Source organism: Eublepharis macularius, chromosome 17 (genome assembly GCF_028583425.1).
Source record: "Eublepharis macularius isolate TG4126 chromosome 17, MPM_Emac_v1.0, whole genome shotgun sequence".
Classification (NCBI taxonomy): domain Eukaryota; kingdom Metazoa; phylum Chordata; class Lepidosauria; order Squamata; family Eublepharidae; genus Eublepharis; species Eublepharis macularius.
Window position 1 is genome coordinate 3,985,541 of NC_072806.1, and position 16,827 is coordinate 4,002,367.

General features: G+C 44.9%; 1 protein-coding gene across 1 annotated transcript; it reads left to right on the forward strand.

Moving 5' to 3' along the window:
• The first annotated feature begins 1,128 nt into the window (after positions 1-1,128).
• On the forward strand, positions 1,129-7,666 carry TNFRSF4 (TNF receptor superfamily member 4). The gene is made up of 7 exons (XM_055001767.1): positions 1,129-1,255; positions 2,780-2,902; positions 4,372-4,473; positions 4,556-4,622; positions 5,480-5,700; positions 6,698-6,826; positions 7,593-7,666. The coding sequence occupies exons 1-7, from the start codon at positions 1,129-1,131 to the stop codon at positions 7,664-7,666; spliced, it is 843 nt and encodes a 280-aa protein (XP_054857742.1).
• The last annotated feature ends 9,161 nt before the right edge of the window (positions 7,667-16,827 follow it).

Sequence of the window (16,827 nt, forward strand, 5' to 3'; positions counted from 1 at the left end):
ATCAAAACTTGAGGGAAGCTGACAAATGTCCAACCTGTGTAAGGCGTCACTTGTGGCTTGGCTCTGAGCCAAACACAGCTTCATTTTGCTTCCTTCGAATGGGATTCCAGGGACAAATGGAGGAAGAGGCTGCAACATGGAAATTAGATTTATATCCAGGTCTGTAGCTTAGCCTCTTCACTTCAGAATCTGATGCTTCATGAACTCCACATGCCTAGCATATGCATGCATGTGCAAATATGCAGATTTCTTGCAACGAATGTCCCTGCCCTTTCCACGAGTACTCTTTCCAGAGCACTTGGTTTGCAAAGCGGTTCACACTGCCTGCTCAGATTCGTTTCTGTTTTGCCTAAGACTGAAGAGATTGTATCCGGCCAATGCTTGAGTACATCCTTGCCGATCTGTGCCACCTTAACGATGCAGCAAACTTTCCACAATCTCTTTATCATGGGCAAATTAAGAGGTCCAGTTCAGACCATCTGAAATGCTCCACATAGAGAAGATGCTGCTTAACTCTAGCAAACCGGTCTAGCAGGTTTTAGTTCAAAAGCCTACCAAAATGGTTTCACCCCTGCCCACCAACCCAGCAGGATCACAGCAGCTAAGAAAGCTGTGACATGCTGTGCAAGGTGTAATATTCAGAAGGATTTTTGAGCATTCAACATTTCCCAGCATTTCTCGAGCAATCAAGGGTGTTGCTTGCAATTTGAGTGGAAGAATGTTTATTCATCACTGATCAGAACCAGCAAGCAGATATGAAATCTGAACAAAAGCTCTGTTATAAGAATTGAACATAAAACTGAAAAGCTTCAGTCCTCGTTGAGTTTAATAGTATTTTCTTCAAAAGTGCTGACTGCTGCAGTCTGGGTTGCATAAAACATTCCTCCATGGCGCTGACTCATAATGGAAACATTAGTTTTTTACTCTGTTTGAAAAGCAGTACGGAAGAAAAAGGTGGTGCTTAAAGACTTCTTGGAAATGCCCAGATATCAGAAGCCGCCTTCGGTGCATCTTTGTCAGGGCCATTCATCTTTCGTAGCAGGCAAGCCATCTGCCTTGGCTGTTTTATCTGCCCGAAGTGCGGATTGGAGTAGCTAAACCCCAGGAGTAAGCCACTTGAGGTGGAACATGAAACGCCACTTGAGCTTCTCTGTGCTTCTACTTCTCTCGCCTGTCGTTCCAATTTATGGGCTACAGTGTGGCAAACACGAATATCCCTTCCAAAATATGAAATGCTGTCACGAGTGTCCACAAGGTGAGTTGATGCTTTGTTATAATGTACAAGTTGAATACTGCGGTGTGTGCGTGTGTATCTCGGGGACAGCTGGAGAAACATGAATGAAACTGAGCTTCCACAGCAATAGGAGGATCTTGCTCAGCTGTCAAAGGCACAGCCTTTAGGCTCTGTTGCTTGAATCATTCCAAACATATTTGTTTCAGTTCAGTCTCTGGGTACGCATCCTAGTCAGCAATTAGTTTTCTAGAGGGTCACTTTGAAAACAGGGATTTGCAGAGTCCAACTTTGGTGTCAAACTCTGTTGCTGGAGATGCGGTTTATCTACCCACCCCTTTGGGGGATTTGCAACTGGAGGGAAGATTTCTACCAAAAACCAGTAGTTGCTAACCTCTGGAGCACTTGCTTTAGAAATCAGTCCTTTGGGGGGACAGCGGAGTCTCAGCTTTGCATTTTGGAATCTGAAATTCCGTATCTGGCATATCCAGTTTGAAGAAAGGGTTGGGGAAAACATTTCATTGCCCCAAACCTGGAAGAGTTACTGCCGGTCAAAGGAGACGATATTTATCTGGATTTGGTCTGACTCTGTGTAAAGCAATGCCATATATTCAATCTCTTTGTTCCGAAACACACAATTTCATTGCCCGAGTATCTGCTGGCATTGTAAAGTACATGGGGCCATGGAGGAAGTTGGTCGGAAAAAACAAGACGGAAAGCTGGCGAGGAGATGCAACTGGCTTCAAAATAATGTGGATAGCCCAAAATTTCCAATTTCTTCCCAACAACAATGAAAGGAACAGACAGAATCATGGAGGATAGTCAATGAATCCTCTGTGTTCAAAGGCAGTAGATTTCTGAATACTAGTTGATGGAAGCAGACAGCTTTCACCTTCAGGGTTTCCTGAAGAGATGACTAACTTGCTTTCGTTGGAAACAGGATGCGTGTTTTAGATCTAATCCAGCAGGGCTCCTCTTCATTTGATGCTCGTGGGAGAAAAGTTCATAGTCCTTGTAAGATTTCTTAACTATTTCATCTAACCACAACGGTGGTCCATCTAGTCCGGCAAGCATCCTCTTTCCCACCACGGCCATTCGGGATGCCCGTGGACGGCCAACAAGTAGGGCATGGAGGTCAAAGCTCTCCCCTTACCCTGCGATTAAGGTACAGCAACTGGTATTCAGAGGCGCGTTGCCAATGAACATGGGAGGTCCCATTTAGCTAAATGTTTTAATAGCTATGGATGGTGGACCGATCCTCCACGGAGATGCCTAAACCCCCATTAAAACCATCTTGCAGTTCTATTTTCTGTCTATTCTTGAATTTACTGCCCATCGAGTTTATTGTGCACCCCTCCAATTCTTGCATTCTGGAAGACCGAGAAAATTGTCCGCTTCCACTGATAAACTGATAAACCCAGTTTATCATTCTATCAACATATTCTATATACTTTGGCTGCCGCAGCCAGCCACAGTTTGCAACTGCACAATTTCTGTTTTAGCTGCATAAGTTCCACTCTCAAAACCTGATCCTTTTCTCCTCTTTAGGGACAGAAATGCGAGAGCGTTGCACTGAAAACAGTGACACCGTTTGCCAACCGTGTGAGAAAGGGTCGTACAACAATGTACACACTGTTTGGAACTGTAAGAGCTGCACCATCTGTGACTCAGGTAAGATTCCTTTGGCAAGACGAGAATCATAGAGGGGTAGCCATGTTAGTCTACTGCAGCGAAATTAAAGAGAAGTCCAGGAACACCTTAAAAGACTTAACTAGATTTGTTCCGGCATCAGCTTTTGTGAAGCACAGCTGACTTTGTCAGAAGTGGAGAGGGTGAAACAGAGGAAGGGAGGACAATATACACTGCCCTGAACTCCTTGGAGGGTGTGTGTGTGTTATGTGCCATCAAGTCGCCTCCGCCCTATGGCGACTCTATGAAGGAAAGACCTCCAAAATGTCCCATCATTAACAGACTTGCTCAGATCTTGCAAACTGGAGGATGTGGCTTCTTTGACTGAGTCAAGCCATCTCGTTTTAAGTCTCCCTCTTTTCCTTCTGCCTTCCACTTTTCCTACCATTATTGACTTTTCCAGAGAATCTTGTCTTCTCGTGATGTGACCAAAGTATGATAGCCTCAGTTTTGTCATTTTAGCTTCTGGAGAGTATTCAGGCTTGATTTGATCTAGAACCCACTTATTTGTCTTTTTGGCCATCCGTGGTATCCGCAAAATTCTCCTCCAGCACTGCATTTCAAATGAATCAACTTTTTCCTTTCAGCAGGATGAGACATGGTTGGTGTAGAAATGTATTTGACTGCATTTTGAACCTGCTTTCATGTTCTCTGTCTCATGAATGCTGATGCAAGAAAAAAAATTGTCTTCAACTTGCCCTGGACTCCTGTTAAATTTTACAAGACAGGCATTGATCTACATATCTCAAGACACCTCTGAAATCAAAACCCTTTGTCATCTAACAAACCACAATGGATCCATTCAGCCAGCTAATTCCCACATACAGCATATTTCCCTCCCAACCCCGTGGCAGAGTGACGATTCAAATCTGGTCCTCCCAGATGCTAGTCTGACACTCTAACCACTACACCATGGTGAAATATCAATCAACCACCCTGTTAATCTCAACAAAGAAATGGTTGACCAGAATGGTTTGACACCTGCTTTTGTTACTGTAATTCAGGGGTCATTTTGTAGAAAAACAGCTGGAGGAACTCATTAGCATAACTCGTTAGCATATGTTACGCCCCTTGTCATCACCGGAAATGTGTCATTAGTATAACTGATTTGCATATGCCACACCCCCTGACATCACCTATCCTGGCTGCTTTGGACCCAATCCTGGCCATTCAGGGCCGAAATTGGGCCCAAAATGGCCAAAAAGGGGCCCAAAATGGTCAGGATCGGGCCACTGCTGAGTGGGAGAGTGTCAGAGGCCCGAGTGTCAGAGGCCCGATCCGGGCCGTTTCGGCCCCAATCCAGGACGAAACGGGCCCAAAATGGCCGAGAATCAGGTGGGCGGGGCCACCTGACATGTGACATCTTTGGGGAACTGCCAGAACTGTGTTCCGGCACGTTCCCCCTCGAAATGAGCCCTGCTGTAATTTCTCTTGTGCTTTCTGTCTCTCAGCCAACGGACTTTGGGAGGTGGAGCCATGTAAAAGCACTTCCAATACAGTCTGTGTGTGTCTCCCGGGCTACGAGCCAGCTGCCACTAAACCTGATGAGAAAAGTGAGTACAGGGATTTCTGATTATCGAGAGACTGCCCATGCCACACTTGATCCTTGTTAACATCCTTAATATCTTGTTTCAGGATGTAACCCATGTCCCAATGGGCATTTCTCCAAAGGAGGGAATGAGGCATGCAAACCTTGGACAAAGTAAGTATTGTCAATATGCATAAGAGTAGAATAGAGCAAGAGTCCAGTAGCACCTATAAGACTAACAAAGTTCGTGGTAGGGTAAGAGCTTTTGTGAGCCACAGCTCACTCCTTCAGAAGTGAGTCTTTGTTAGTCTTATAGGTGCTACTGGACTCTTGCTCTTTTCTACTGCTACAGAAAGACTAACACGGCTACCTATCTTGATGTAAAATGCATAACAGGCACCTGAACTTGGTTGTGCAAAGGGCCTCTCTTTTGTTTCTTAACTTCTGTTACATTTGTGTCAACCCTTTTTTGTATTTTTATCTCTTATCACCAAGGTGTCCTGTGCCCATCAATGTAAATAAACTGCCAAAGAGTGATCTTGATGTGATATTTGTGCGGTGATACCATGACCCTTTTTGTGCGGTGTTTTGCCAACGCGCACCTCAGCAAAAATGCCATTGCATTTCGAGGAGGGCAGGATTTGATCCATGCGCATGGACGCATCAGTGACGCAGAAGAAATTTGTGGCAAATGGCGCTTCTGGAATTAATTTATAGAAAGTCTTCCCAAAATAAATCAGAATCTAGGAGTGAAAGCCTTAGAAAAAATAGTAAAACAATAGATAAACTTCTCTCCTCCCTGTTTTAAAATACAGGTGGAAAGAGGGAAAGTTGCATGGAGTCAGCTAACATATCATGGTGAAAAATAAGTGAGAATCTTCCTGAATCTGAGGATGTGCAGGCATTTATGGAAAACGTGGTGTCCCGTAGCCCCATCTCAGGCCTCCATATTTTCTGTCAGCGGCATTTCCTCTGTGACCAATCTGCTTAACTGTTTCTGTCCCTTTTTAAATTCGAAAAAAAATTGATAGTTGTACAACTGAAGGCACAAAAACTCTCCTAGCTGGGACCAAGGAGAAGAATGCGGTCTGTGACAACCTTTCTGTGGTGGTGCCTCTGACGACAAATCTCACCTTTAAGCAGTCCTCAAAGACGTTGACACATGCCACCTCAGAGACAAAGCCCACCTCGACTTCGTCTACGTCCAGTGCTTTGCCAACGGAGAGCTTACGCAGTGATGTTAACCGATCTGGTAAGGAAAAGGGATCAGGATTTGGGCTTGGGATACTCAAACCTTTGTCCCTGGGGACTGGTCATTATGACAAAGCAGGGAGATTTTTGCCCTCTGGGATGACTTCTGAACTTCTCCCCACTTGAACTTCGTCCATGAATTTTGAAGCTCTGAATTTCCGGAATGGAACTCATGCGTTCGGAATGTTCCGTTATTCATTTATGAGTTCTGTGTGACAACTGCGCAATTTGCACTTTGCCACAAGTCTCTCAGCTCGTGTGCATCTCCCCCAATAGGCTAAATAAGTGCACACACAAACAGTAGCAAGCTAGGAGGACCCGACAGTCTGAGTCAGTATTCAGCAGCTTCAAAAGTTTATAGGCCCAGGACATAGACACAGTTGTAAACTGGAGGGAAGAGTGGAATAGACATTACAGACAACAGTATCCTCATCAAGTCTGTATTGATTTAATAAGACTCTCTCTCCCTGTTGCTTGACATTCAGTAAGATGCCAATGGTAGGAGGCAAAACTCCCCACGTAGATTTGGTGCCATTTTTCAACTTTTCGAGCCAGCCCAAGCAGGAGAGCTTCTTTCACCACCTGAAACACAGCACTGCACTTAAGAGTCTCTGGTTTGAATTTTGCCTCTGCCACAGGCTTGCCAGCTGGCCCTTAGGGAAACCATGCTCTGCCAGGCCTCTGCCTGCAGCTGATAACATTGGCCTACACTGCAGGGTTATTGTAGGGACTGCTATAAGATTGTATGCATGTGGCACTTCCAAACCATGCTCTGCCAGGCCTCTGCCTGCAGCTGATAACATTGGCCTACACTGCAGGGTTATTGTAGGGACTGCTATAAGATTGTATGCATGTGGCACTTCCAACATTTGTCCATGGGCTGGGGGTGTTGCCCCCCCTCCGGTGCTGCTAATATTTTACCTTAATTGTAAAAAGAAACCTTGGTTCCCTCCACACCGTTCTAACTCCGGCTGTTTTTCCTCTGTTTACCTTGTTAGAGTATTTACCGTATATCCTCATCACCGCGGTGTTGTTCCTTGTATTGGGTGTGAGCGTTCCTCTGAAGATTTTTCAGAAAACTTCAAAAAACAAGGGATCAGAGAGGTCCGTGAGACAGATACATACAGGTCAGTGCTCGGCAGTTTTGGAATGCTCTCCTTCTCCTTTGGAGACGGGGCGGAAGTCTCAGATGGATGGAAGTCTACCGACGGGTTACTAGCTCAGCTGGTTTTAGAAGGCAAATGCATAGCAGGGAAATCCAACAGCAAAACCTCCATGTTCAGAGGTAGTATACTTCTGACAACAAGTTGCTGAGGTGGGGCAACCTCAGGGAAAGATTTTGGCCTCTTTGCCCCGATGGAGGGTGGGGAGGCAGAGGATTTGTGCTGAACACAGTGGCCAGGTGAACATACCATGTTCGACTGCCGCAGCGCCAGGACTCATTTCGGGGGGGAACGCGCTGGAACGCAGTTCCGGCAGTTCCCCAAAGATGTCACATGTCAGGTGGCCCCGCCCACCTGACTCAGCCATTTTGGGCCCGTTTCAGCCTAGATTGGGGCCAAAACGGCCCGGATCGGGCCTCTGATGGGTGGTGCTAGTTACGCTAATGAGTTATGCCAATGAGTTCCTCCAGCTCTTTTTCTACGAAATGACCCCTGCGCAGTGCATTCTAATTCATCCTCAAATCAGTTTGTCCAGTCCTGACTCTTCGTTGCCCAAGACAAATGTTAACAGCTTCTGTTCATTTTACAATTCATTTTTGTTTATCATAGCAATGAAAAGGTGATTTTCTTTTGACTTAGTAATAGTCAAATGTATGCTTCTTTGTTTTATTCATTCCTCTCCTGCCCACTTCTGACCCCCCACCCCACCCCCGGCCATTCTGCCTTTCAGATGGAAAAAACAGCTTCCGTATCCCTATCCAAGAGGAGCAAATCGATAGCAAATCCAGTCTTGTGCAAATCTAACCTTTGCCGGGAAGAAAAAGTCTTGTACCTCTAAGCCAAATCTAAAACTGCTTGGACTGCAGAATCGTACCTGTCCAGGAAGACAGAGAAAGCGACAGCGCGTGTTAATTCTTATCCACCGGCTGAAGCCCAAACTTCAAATGCCTCCGACAACTTTATTTGCACCTAACGTTCCTCCACCAATGTGAATTGTGGTTTGGTTTGATAATATTTTTACACAAAGACAAATCACCAACACCATTAAAAATAAGAAAGAAAAGATAGAAAAGAAATGGAAAAAACTGCCACTGCAAACCACCTGTAAAATACATTTCATGGAAGTTAAATTAGAAGTGGCGAGGAGGCAGGGTGGGGGGGAGATGGTGTTTGAAATGGTCTGAATCTCCCCCTGTGATTTAGGAATTCCAGGTAGCCGGGTCTTGATTCTGAACTAGAACGGATGTATTCAGAGATCCTTTGTGGTTTCAGTTTTTTTTAATATTCTGAATTTTGTACAGAATTATGCATGTGCAGTGCACAACTTCAGGTACCTTTTGCTGTTTTTTTTTTAAATCTTTCTGCCTCCTATATGGTGGATGAGCACAACCTCCTTGCAAGCTTGCCTCCATTCAAGCATTCATTTCCCCTTGGCTCCAGCGTCCGGCAAACGGCTGAGAAATTGACTGCTTCTCTTCATACATTTTGCTGTCATGTCTAATAGCCATTGATAGAAGAACCTGAACCTGTCCAGTCTTATTCCTAAAGCGATCTAAGGAGTGTTCAATGCATCCAATAGAAAGAGGTGGGGAAATGGACCTCACAGCTATGGGAGACGCCATTTCCCACTCTAGTAAAAGCTCTTTGCAATTAGAAAACCAGGGGTGGTGGTGGGAGGGTTCCAGACAAACCCTTTCTCTGCTGTGCTTGTTTTCTACTGTCAGAGATGTGCAAAAATGTGAACCTGAAATCCAAAGTAGTGGAAGCTATTGTACCAACACAGGGTATTGGTCGTTTGGCAGGAGTCTGAGGTAGAATGGATTGTACCACTATAAAATCTAGGTGGAGGATCTCGTATTTGAAATGCTGCCTTAAAATCTCCATGGAAATCAAAAACCAGCACAGTAAGCCAAGTGAAGGGGGCCCAAACCTTTCCCCCTGATGCACTAGCTTTCTATTTGCATGGAGTTTTTTGTAGGCAAAGGTTACACAGTCTGAAGCTGTGCTCCCATCTCAGGGCTCTGCCTCCTTATTCTCCTGCATGCATGAATCACACTTTGTAGACCCCCAACCCAAGCGGATCGTCATCCCATTGCCACATCTTGTAGCAGCAGGTTCCATAAGTTCATTGCACTAAAAAAATAGTTCCTTTTGCTAATCCCAAACTTGTTGCCAATCAGTTTCATTGTGCTGACCCTACTCCCAAGTTCTGAGATTGCCAATTCTGGTTTGGGAAATTCCTGGAGACTTGGGAGGAGTACTTGGGGAAGAAAGAGAACTCAGCAGGGATACGATGCCATAGCGAATGCCCTTCAAAGCTGCCATTTCCTTCAAGGAGACTGTCGTCTCTGTAGCCTGGAGCTCAGGAAAACTCCTGAAGTTAGTAACCCTACAGGCGAGTTCTAGTTTGGGTTGCCAACCTCGGTACCCTTGGAGAAAATGGGTGCTTTGAAGGGTGGAGTCTGTGGCATTATACTCTGCTGAGATGTTTCCTTTCCCTAGGCCCCAACCTTCAAATCTCCAGGACTTCCCAATATAGATTTGGTAACCCTAAGTTGCAAAGAGAACTTGAGGCTGTTGTTCTAACAGAGATCATAGATCCAGAGGAGTTAGCTGTGTTAGTCTCTATTTGCAAAATAGTAAAGAGTCCAGTAGCATCTTTAAGTCTTAAAGTTAGTCTTAAAGGTGCTACTGGACTCTTTATTATTTTGTAACCGATATCAATGGCTGGAACTCTGTTTCCCCGTTAAATTCTGCTTTCAGTCCTTCTGTTAAGAGTATCAACACACTTCAAGGCTTGGCTCCCTGCTATTAATTAGATCTCTTGATTGATCTGTAAAGTTGTTTGGTTTTTTTAAAATTATATTCCATGTCATATTTTGGAGTCTCTCGGTGAGATTATCTATGGTTAGGCTTTATTGTCTGCGCATTTGAAAATTAGTGTGTGTTTTTTTAAAAAAAACAATGCATACAACTCATTACTTGAATTTTATAAATTCCCTGGGTTTTTGATTTTATGCAGAATTTTTTCTGCTCTGCATGTGAACTGTTGTTTTATACACAGCATTTTTATACATAGCATTTTGGCGCAGATGAAAAGCATAACATTGTGGGCAATAAAATATGTCTGTTTCGTATCTTGTACTTCTGTCTCTGTGTAACGAACAACCCAACTGTGACACTTTCATAATTATTCCACATCGGAGAGATTTTCAAACACTAACTAGTAACTAGGGAAATAACTGCAGTTTCAAGATAAGTGTTTGTTCATTCCAAGTGATGAGAAGCTTCGGGATTTAAAAACCGTTCTCATGCCAGCTTGATATTCCTGGTGCCAGCTATTTGGAGACATTCACAAATGCTGGGATCTAGAGGGATCTAGAAGATTCATTGAAAGAAGTCCCTCCAGGGAAGTCTGGCTATGCGCCTGTTTATTATATGCCATCAAGTCACTTCCAACCAATGGCGGCCCTATGAATGAAAGACCTCGAAAACGTCCTATCATTAACAGACTTGCTCAGATCCTGCAAACTGGAGGACGTGGCTTCTTTGACTGAGTCAAGCCATCTTGTTTTAGGTCTTCTTTTCCTACTGCCTTCCACTTTTCCTAGCATTAGTGACTTTTCCAAAGAATCTTACCTTCTTGAGATGTGACCAAAGTATGATAGCCTCAGTTTTGTCATTTTAGCTTCTAGGGAGGATTCAGGCTTGATTTGATCTACTACCCACTTATTTGTCTTTTTGGCTGTCCATGGTATCCGCAAAACTCTCCTCCAGCACCGCATTTCAAAGGAATCCATTTTCTTCCGGTCAGCTTTCTTCACTATCCAACTTTCACATCCATACATACCACACCATACCATAGTTTGGATTATCTTGATCTTTGTCCCCAGAGAGACATCTTTAAGGATATGTGCCTGGTACCAAACAAATACCTTAGGGAGGCTCACTGCTAGGGCATGCATGCGTTAGCTTTCCCCATTTTGACCTCAACAACTGGCCTTTGAGATCTACTGAACATGGAGGTGATGTTCAAAACCCCTTTCTGAAGCCAAGGTAGTCCATCAAGGCCAGGATTGTCCACCCTAACTGGTTCTTGTAAGGTTCTTCTTGAGTGGCCAAGGCAGGAGAGGACCTAGCAGGGACCCGTGAAAGCAGGTGCGTCATATAACTTGTTTTCATAAGACAATTGGGTTGGGTCTGAGTGGTGTGTGGGGCTTTTTGGTGGGCCTCAGCAACTATTGATCCGTCTTGCTTCCTTGCACCTCTAACTGGAGTTTGAACCCGAGCCCACCTGCATGTGATGCATTGGCCCTGCCTGTGAGCCCCTCCCCAAATATATGGGCAGCGTAACATGCATGTCCCAAACACGGGGAGGGGAGGGGTGCTTTCTTTTAGTGGAAAGCACAATATAACTTTTTATTCCCATTACTAAAAAGAGTCCAGTAGCACCTTTAAGACTAACCAATTTTATTGTAGCATAAGCTTTCGAGAATCAAGTTCTCTTCTTCAGATGCATGATCCAAACTGCATGATCCAGTTCGGATCATGCATCTGACGAAGAGAACTGTGATTCTCGAAAGCTTATGCTACAATAAAATTGGTTAGTCTTAAAGGTGCTACTGGACTCTTTTTGATTTTGCTACTACAGACTAACACGGCTAACTCCTCTGGATCTATTCCCATTACTGTTATTCTATTTTAACTTTTATCCCTTTTATATCCTTGAGCTTTTTGTAATGATAGTATTCATTTATTATATGGAACTGTATTGCTTTACGCTGCTGGCTTTTGCTGTAATAAATAGGATTGTGATTGTGATTGTGGGGAGGGGAGGGAATGGGGATACTTTACCAGAACCCCTGCCTCCCCTTCCTGCCTTCTACCCATTAATATGAGGGGGTCTATTTATTTCAGACATATTAACAATGACTCTTGAGATTGCACAATGTGAGCTCAGTAGCACTTTAAAGATTTCAGGGGTATACGCTCTCGAGATTCGAAGCTCCTTTTGATTGCATGTACATGATAAGACTGCGTGTGTGGGTGTGTAAGTGAATAAGAGAGATGCTACAAGTTTGTACTGGATCCAGAGAAACAAGAAGTTTGTACCAGATCCAGAGAGCCAGTTTGGTGTAGTGGTGAAGAGTAGCAGGACTCTAATCTAGAGTACCGAGTTTGATTCCCCACTCCTCCACTTGAAGCCAGCTGGGTGACCTTGGGTCCGTCACAGCTCTCTCAGAGCTCTCTCAGCCCCACCCACCTCACAGGGTGATTGTTGTAAGGATAATAACAACACACTTTGTAAACCACTCTGAGTGAGCATTCAGTTGTCCTGAAGGACGGTATATAAATCAAATATTATTATTATAATACATGGGACCTGCTATTGGAGTTCCAGACCATTGGACCCTTTAGATCCAAGCACGGCAAGACTGGTAGCAGTTGTCCAAGGTCGTAAAGATCTTTCCAGCTCCTGCTATCCCTTTCTTCATTGCAGAATAGCAAGGATTGAACCTAGGACCTTCTGCATGCCTTTCCCACGGAAACATCTTAACGCTGCCTTATCTTGATTATCAGTCAATCCATGTAAGAACTCCCTTTTGAATCAGTCCACATTATTGCATGCGGAGGCACAACGGCTAAAGCCTCCCCATGTCCCATCCCCCTAGCAAGCCACACTAGGTTCTGCTAGCAGAAGCTATTTTCTCTGATAGTAAGAGGAAGATTCTAGATGCAAACCCTTCCGAGACGTGGAGGCTAATAGACACTGATGGGTTTAATGTTTCGGGTTCCCAGTAGGGTCTTTTCCTGCATTGCTACCAGTGACATGAAGAACTGGGTGCAAAGTGCAAGCTCGACCATGAAGCTAGCGATCCAGTCAGCTGCCATAGATAATAGCTACTGTCGATCGATTTCTCCATTGCGGATCTCTTCAATCCTTAAAAAAAAAAAACCATTAAGCCCCTGTCTGTCACCAGTTGCCGGACCCAATCCTCTTACTTGGCTCCATATTGTAAGAGGTGTACCTTGCATGGGTGACAGTGCCTTGAACTTCCCTCCTCCTACACGGTTTCCGGGAAAAAAGTTTTGCGGATATGCTGCCCACGCAACAGACCAGTTTTAAGAATGATTCTTAAAATAGCCTGAGATTTGCCGACTCTGATCTGCCATCTTTGATCATATCTGCCCATGTGACGTGCAGGGACTCAATTTTCCCAGAGGTACAAGGTGCTGACTTTGCTAGACTCACCGTTTCTCTTCCTGTTCTGAATTTCCCCTTCGTTTTGATTATCTTGAGCACCAAAGAAGCTTTGCTCCTTGCAGAAGGAGGACATGATCCAAAACTGGCAGGGCCTCGATCCTTTATGAATTGGAGTAGAAGAAGCGCCCTTCTAGATCAGGCCACCGGTTTAGCCAGACCGCCATCCTGTTTTCTGCACGTCTTGGGGAAGCTGGGGGACAGTAGTGGTTAGAAGTGTCAGATGGTGCCTGTGGAGACCTGGGTTTAGTTCCTCATTCAGCCATGAAGGAAAACTGGGTAACTCCAGGTCAGTCACTCTCAGCCTAGTCTACCTCCCAGGGCTGTTGTGAGGATAAACGAGAAGAGGATCAAATTATGTATGCTGCTCTGAATTCCTTGGAGAAAGGTTGAGAAAGAAGTCTGTTGGCAGGGCATGAAGGAAACGTGGCCTCTCCCAATGCTATCCCCTAACAATTGGAGTTCAGAGATAGACTGCTTCTTAACCTGGAGACACTTGTATTCAGATGTACACTGCTACTGACCTTGGAGCTTCCATTTTGCAATTGCTGCTAATGGACCAAACGGTGGGAGGTGTGAACATCGAGGAGGGGAGGATACATCATTCTCCATTAAACCTCTGCAATCAGTAGGAAAAAAGCCCCCTCCCCGTCCAAAGAAAATGGGAGAGTATCCGTAGTTCTTTCCTCCACGTTGTCCACACAACAACCCTGCAGAGTTGGTCATGATAAAAAACAAGTGCTTGGCCCATAGTCATTCCATGAGTTCGTGGCTGACTGGAGATTTGAACCTGGGTCCTCCTGGCATCAACACTAACCACTATGCCTCACTGGCTGTTGTCAGTGCCACAATCGCTGATTGTTTGTTTATCTCATCGACAGATACCTTGTACGGCATTGTAGCCCTTTAAGAGAGATGATTCCAGCATCTCGTTTTCAACAAGGGACAGCCACGTGCTGATTCTATGAACCGAGGCAGATCATGAGAGGAGGACAGGAAGGGTTACATCAGCGCTTGGTTCTCATGGACCCTTCTTACGTGCCCAGGGTAATGCCGATCACCACTTTGGGATCAGGAAGCAATTTTCCCCAGGCCAGTTTGGCGAGGGATCCTGACGGTGTTTTGCTATCTTCTGGGCATGGAGGAGGGATCACTGTGTGTGTGTGTGTGTGGGGGGGAGGTAGTTGTGATTTTCCTGCATTGTGCAGGGGGTTGGACTAGATGACCCTGGAGGTCCCTTCCAACCCTAGGATTCTATGTGACTCTAAGAAGTCCACAAGAGGGTGACGGAGGCAATATCCCTCCTCTGAGGATGGGTGAGTTTGCCCCCTGCACTTTGTATCTGAAGATATGCTACATTTTGACATGGAGGTTCCATTTTGCCCTCCTGGTTAATATTACACCTGCCTTTCTCTATTAACCAGTGGTAATATATTTTACTGGTGGTGGTGGTGGAGAGTACCCTCAAGTTATAGTTGACTCATGGTGATCCCTGGTGGGGGTTTCATGGCAAGAGGCTAACAGAGGTGGTTTGCCGTGTGCAATTCTGCTCTTCTTTGGAGGTCTCCCATCCAATTACTAACCAAAGCCGGCCCTGCTTAGCTTCTGAGATCTGATGAGATCAGGCTCACCTGGGCTATCCAGGTCATGTTAAATTGGCTGCAGTATCAGTAGACAGCAGTAGAGGGAGCTCTGAATCCCAGTTAAATCCTGTGTTATGGTATATTCGATTCAAGTATGTGTTACAATTGGTATTCTTCAATCTTTCTAGTCCTATGAGCTGCAAGCACCACGGTGTCGCATTCCTGCTGAGCTCCCTCCTCTCCTCAGACTCTTCTTTCCCTAGCTGCGCTCCCAGATCCTCAGGAATTTCCCAAACTGGAGTTAGCAATCCTATGTCAGCCGCTTGCAGCCACTAGGCCAAATCCTGCCCCACTAAGGGATTCCTTTTCATTGTGTGTTTCTTACCGAGGATATTTTTGCACCGGCAATGGGGGAAACTGTGGGACATGGAAATGCTGAACGTATGAAGGTGGCACCCTATATCAAGTCAGACTATTGGTCCATGTAGCTTATGATTGTCTTTGCAGTCTAACAGCAGCTCTTTGGTAGGGAAAGGTCTTTTTCAACACCTGCAACTTGACAGCTTTTAGCTGGAGGCGCCAGACACTGAACCTGTGACCTTCTGCAAAGTCCGGGCTCTTCCTCTGAGTCTTGGCAGCTCCCCCAGTTGGTAGCTAGAGCATGAATGCAAGCAAGAATTTGCTTGCCCTGCACAGTGTCTGTGTATGCATGCTTTCCCCAGCCACCTTCAGAACCCCCCAAACAACAAGAGCATCTGGTAAGCTGAGAAACCATAAACCAAAATAATCCCCCGTTGGATCTTTAAACAAGTATATTACACAATCAATTATCAAAGCCTAATTTGCAGATGCTTCCCTTATTGTTAGTGTGATAATGAATTTCAGCTTGACTTTGTTGCCGTGTATTGGCTATTCATTGGGCAATATAATTATTTACATACATTGCTTCTTTTGTTTTTTAAAAAAGTGCCAGTTCTCAAATTTAAGGTTGTGCCAATTTCCACCAATTCCGAGTCGGGACTTGGCATCAATACTCAGGACCGGTGAGTACAGTCACACACACACACACACACATACACAAAACTCCCAGTTTACACATCCAAATTCATAACAATGCTAAGTTGCACACCCAGGGAGGATTTTTAGTTTTTGTTTTTCAGTTTAGAGAGTGCTCTTGTTTTAATTTTCCCTTTCCCCCCTTTTCTTTCCAGTGCATCATTTCTCTTGGTCTGGAACAAACGTGTAAACCATAGAGGTGGGAACAAGACGTGTCTGGAATGAGCCACAAAATTGTTGAGAGAAACTAACCAAATTAGAAACTGGGATGTGAAATCTTCCTTTACCACTTTACTGGTTCATAACTATCACTAGAGGCAGAGATGCAATGGTGAACTTCCTCCTAACTCTTGTTAGGGCTTAAGTGCACATTACCCAAAACCTGAAGGGGTTACTGGCACTTCTGGAATAGCTGCCAGATAAAGTTGTCAACCTCCAGGTGGTGGCAGGAGATCTCCTGGGAATACAACTGATCTGCATGCCTCAGAGATAAGCTCTCCTGGAGAAAAAGGTTGCACTGGAGTGTGGACTGTATGGCATTATACCCTGCCAAGGTCCCTCCCCTATCCTCAGCCTCCGCAGGCTCCAAAATCTCCAGGAATTTCTCAATTTAGAGCTGACAACCTATGGAGGCGTTGCAACAAGTCACAAATGTTGGGAAGGTTTCCCAAGTAGGTTTCCTAATCTCCAGGTGGTGGCTGGAGATCTCCCAGAATTGCAACTGATCTCCAGGTGACAGAAATCAATTCCCCTGGAGAAAATGTCTGTTCGTATCTGTGCTAGTTTCTTTGTGGGGTTGATGGATTTCCTTTCTATTCAGCTGAATGTGTTGCTTTCCACGGTCATAGATCCAGAGAAGTTAGCCATGTTAGTCTGTAGTTGCAAAATAGTAAAGAGTTAAGTAGCACCTTTAAGACTAACCAACTTTATTGGAGCATAAGCTTTCGAGAACCACAGCTCTCTTCATCAGATGCATTTTCTCCCATGGCTGCCTTGGAAGGTGGACTTTATGGCCTTATGCCCTGCTGAGAAACTCTGTCTATGTATTCATTCATTTTATTCTG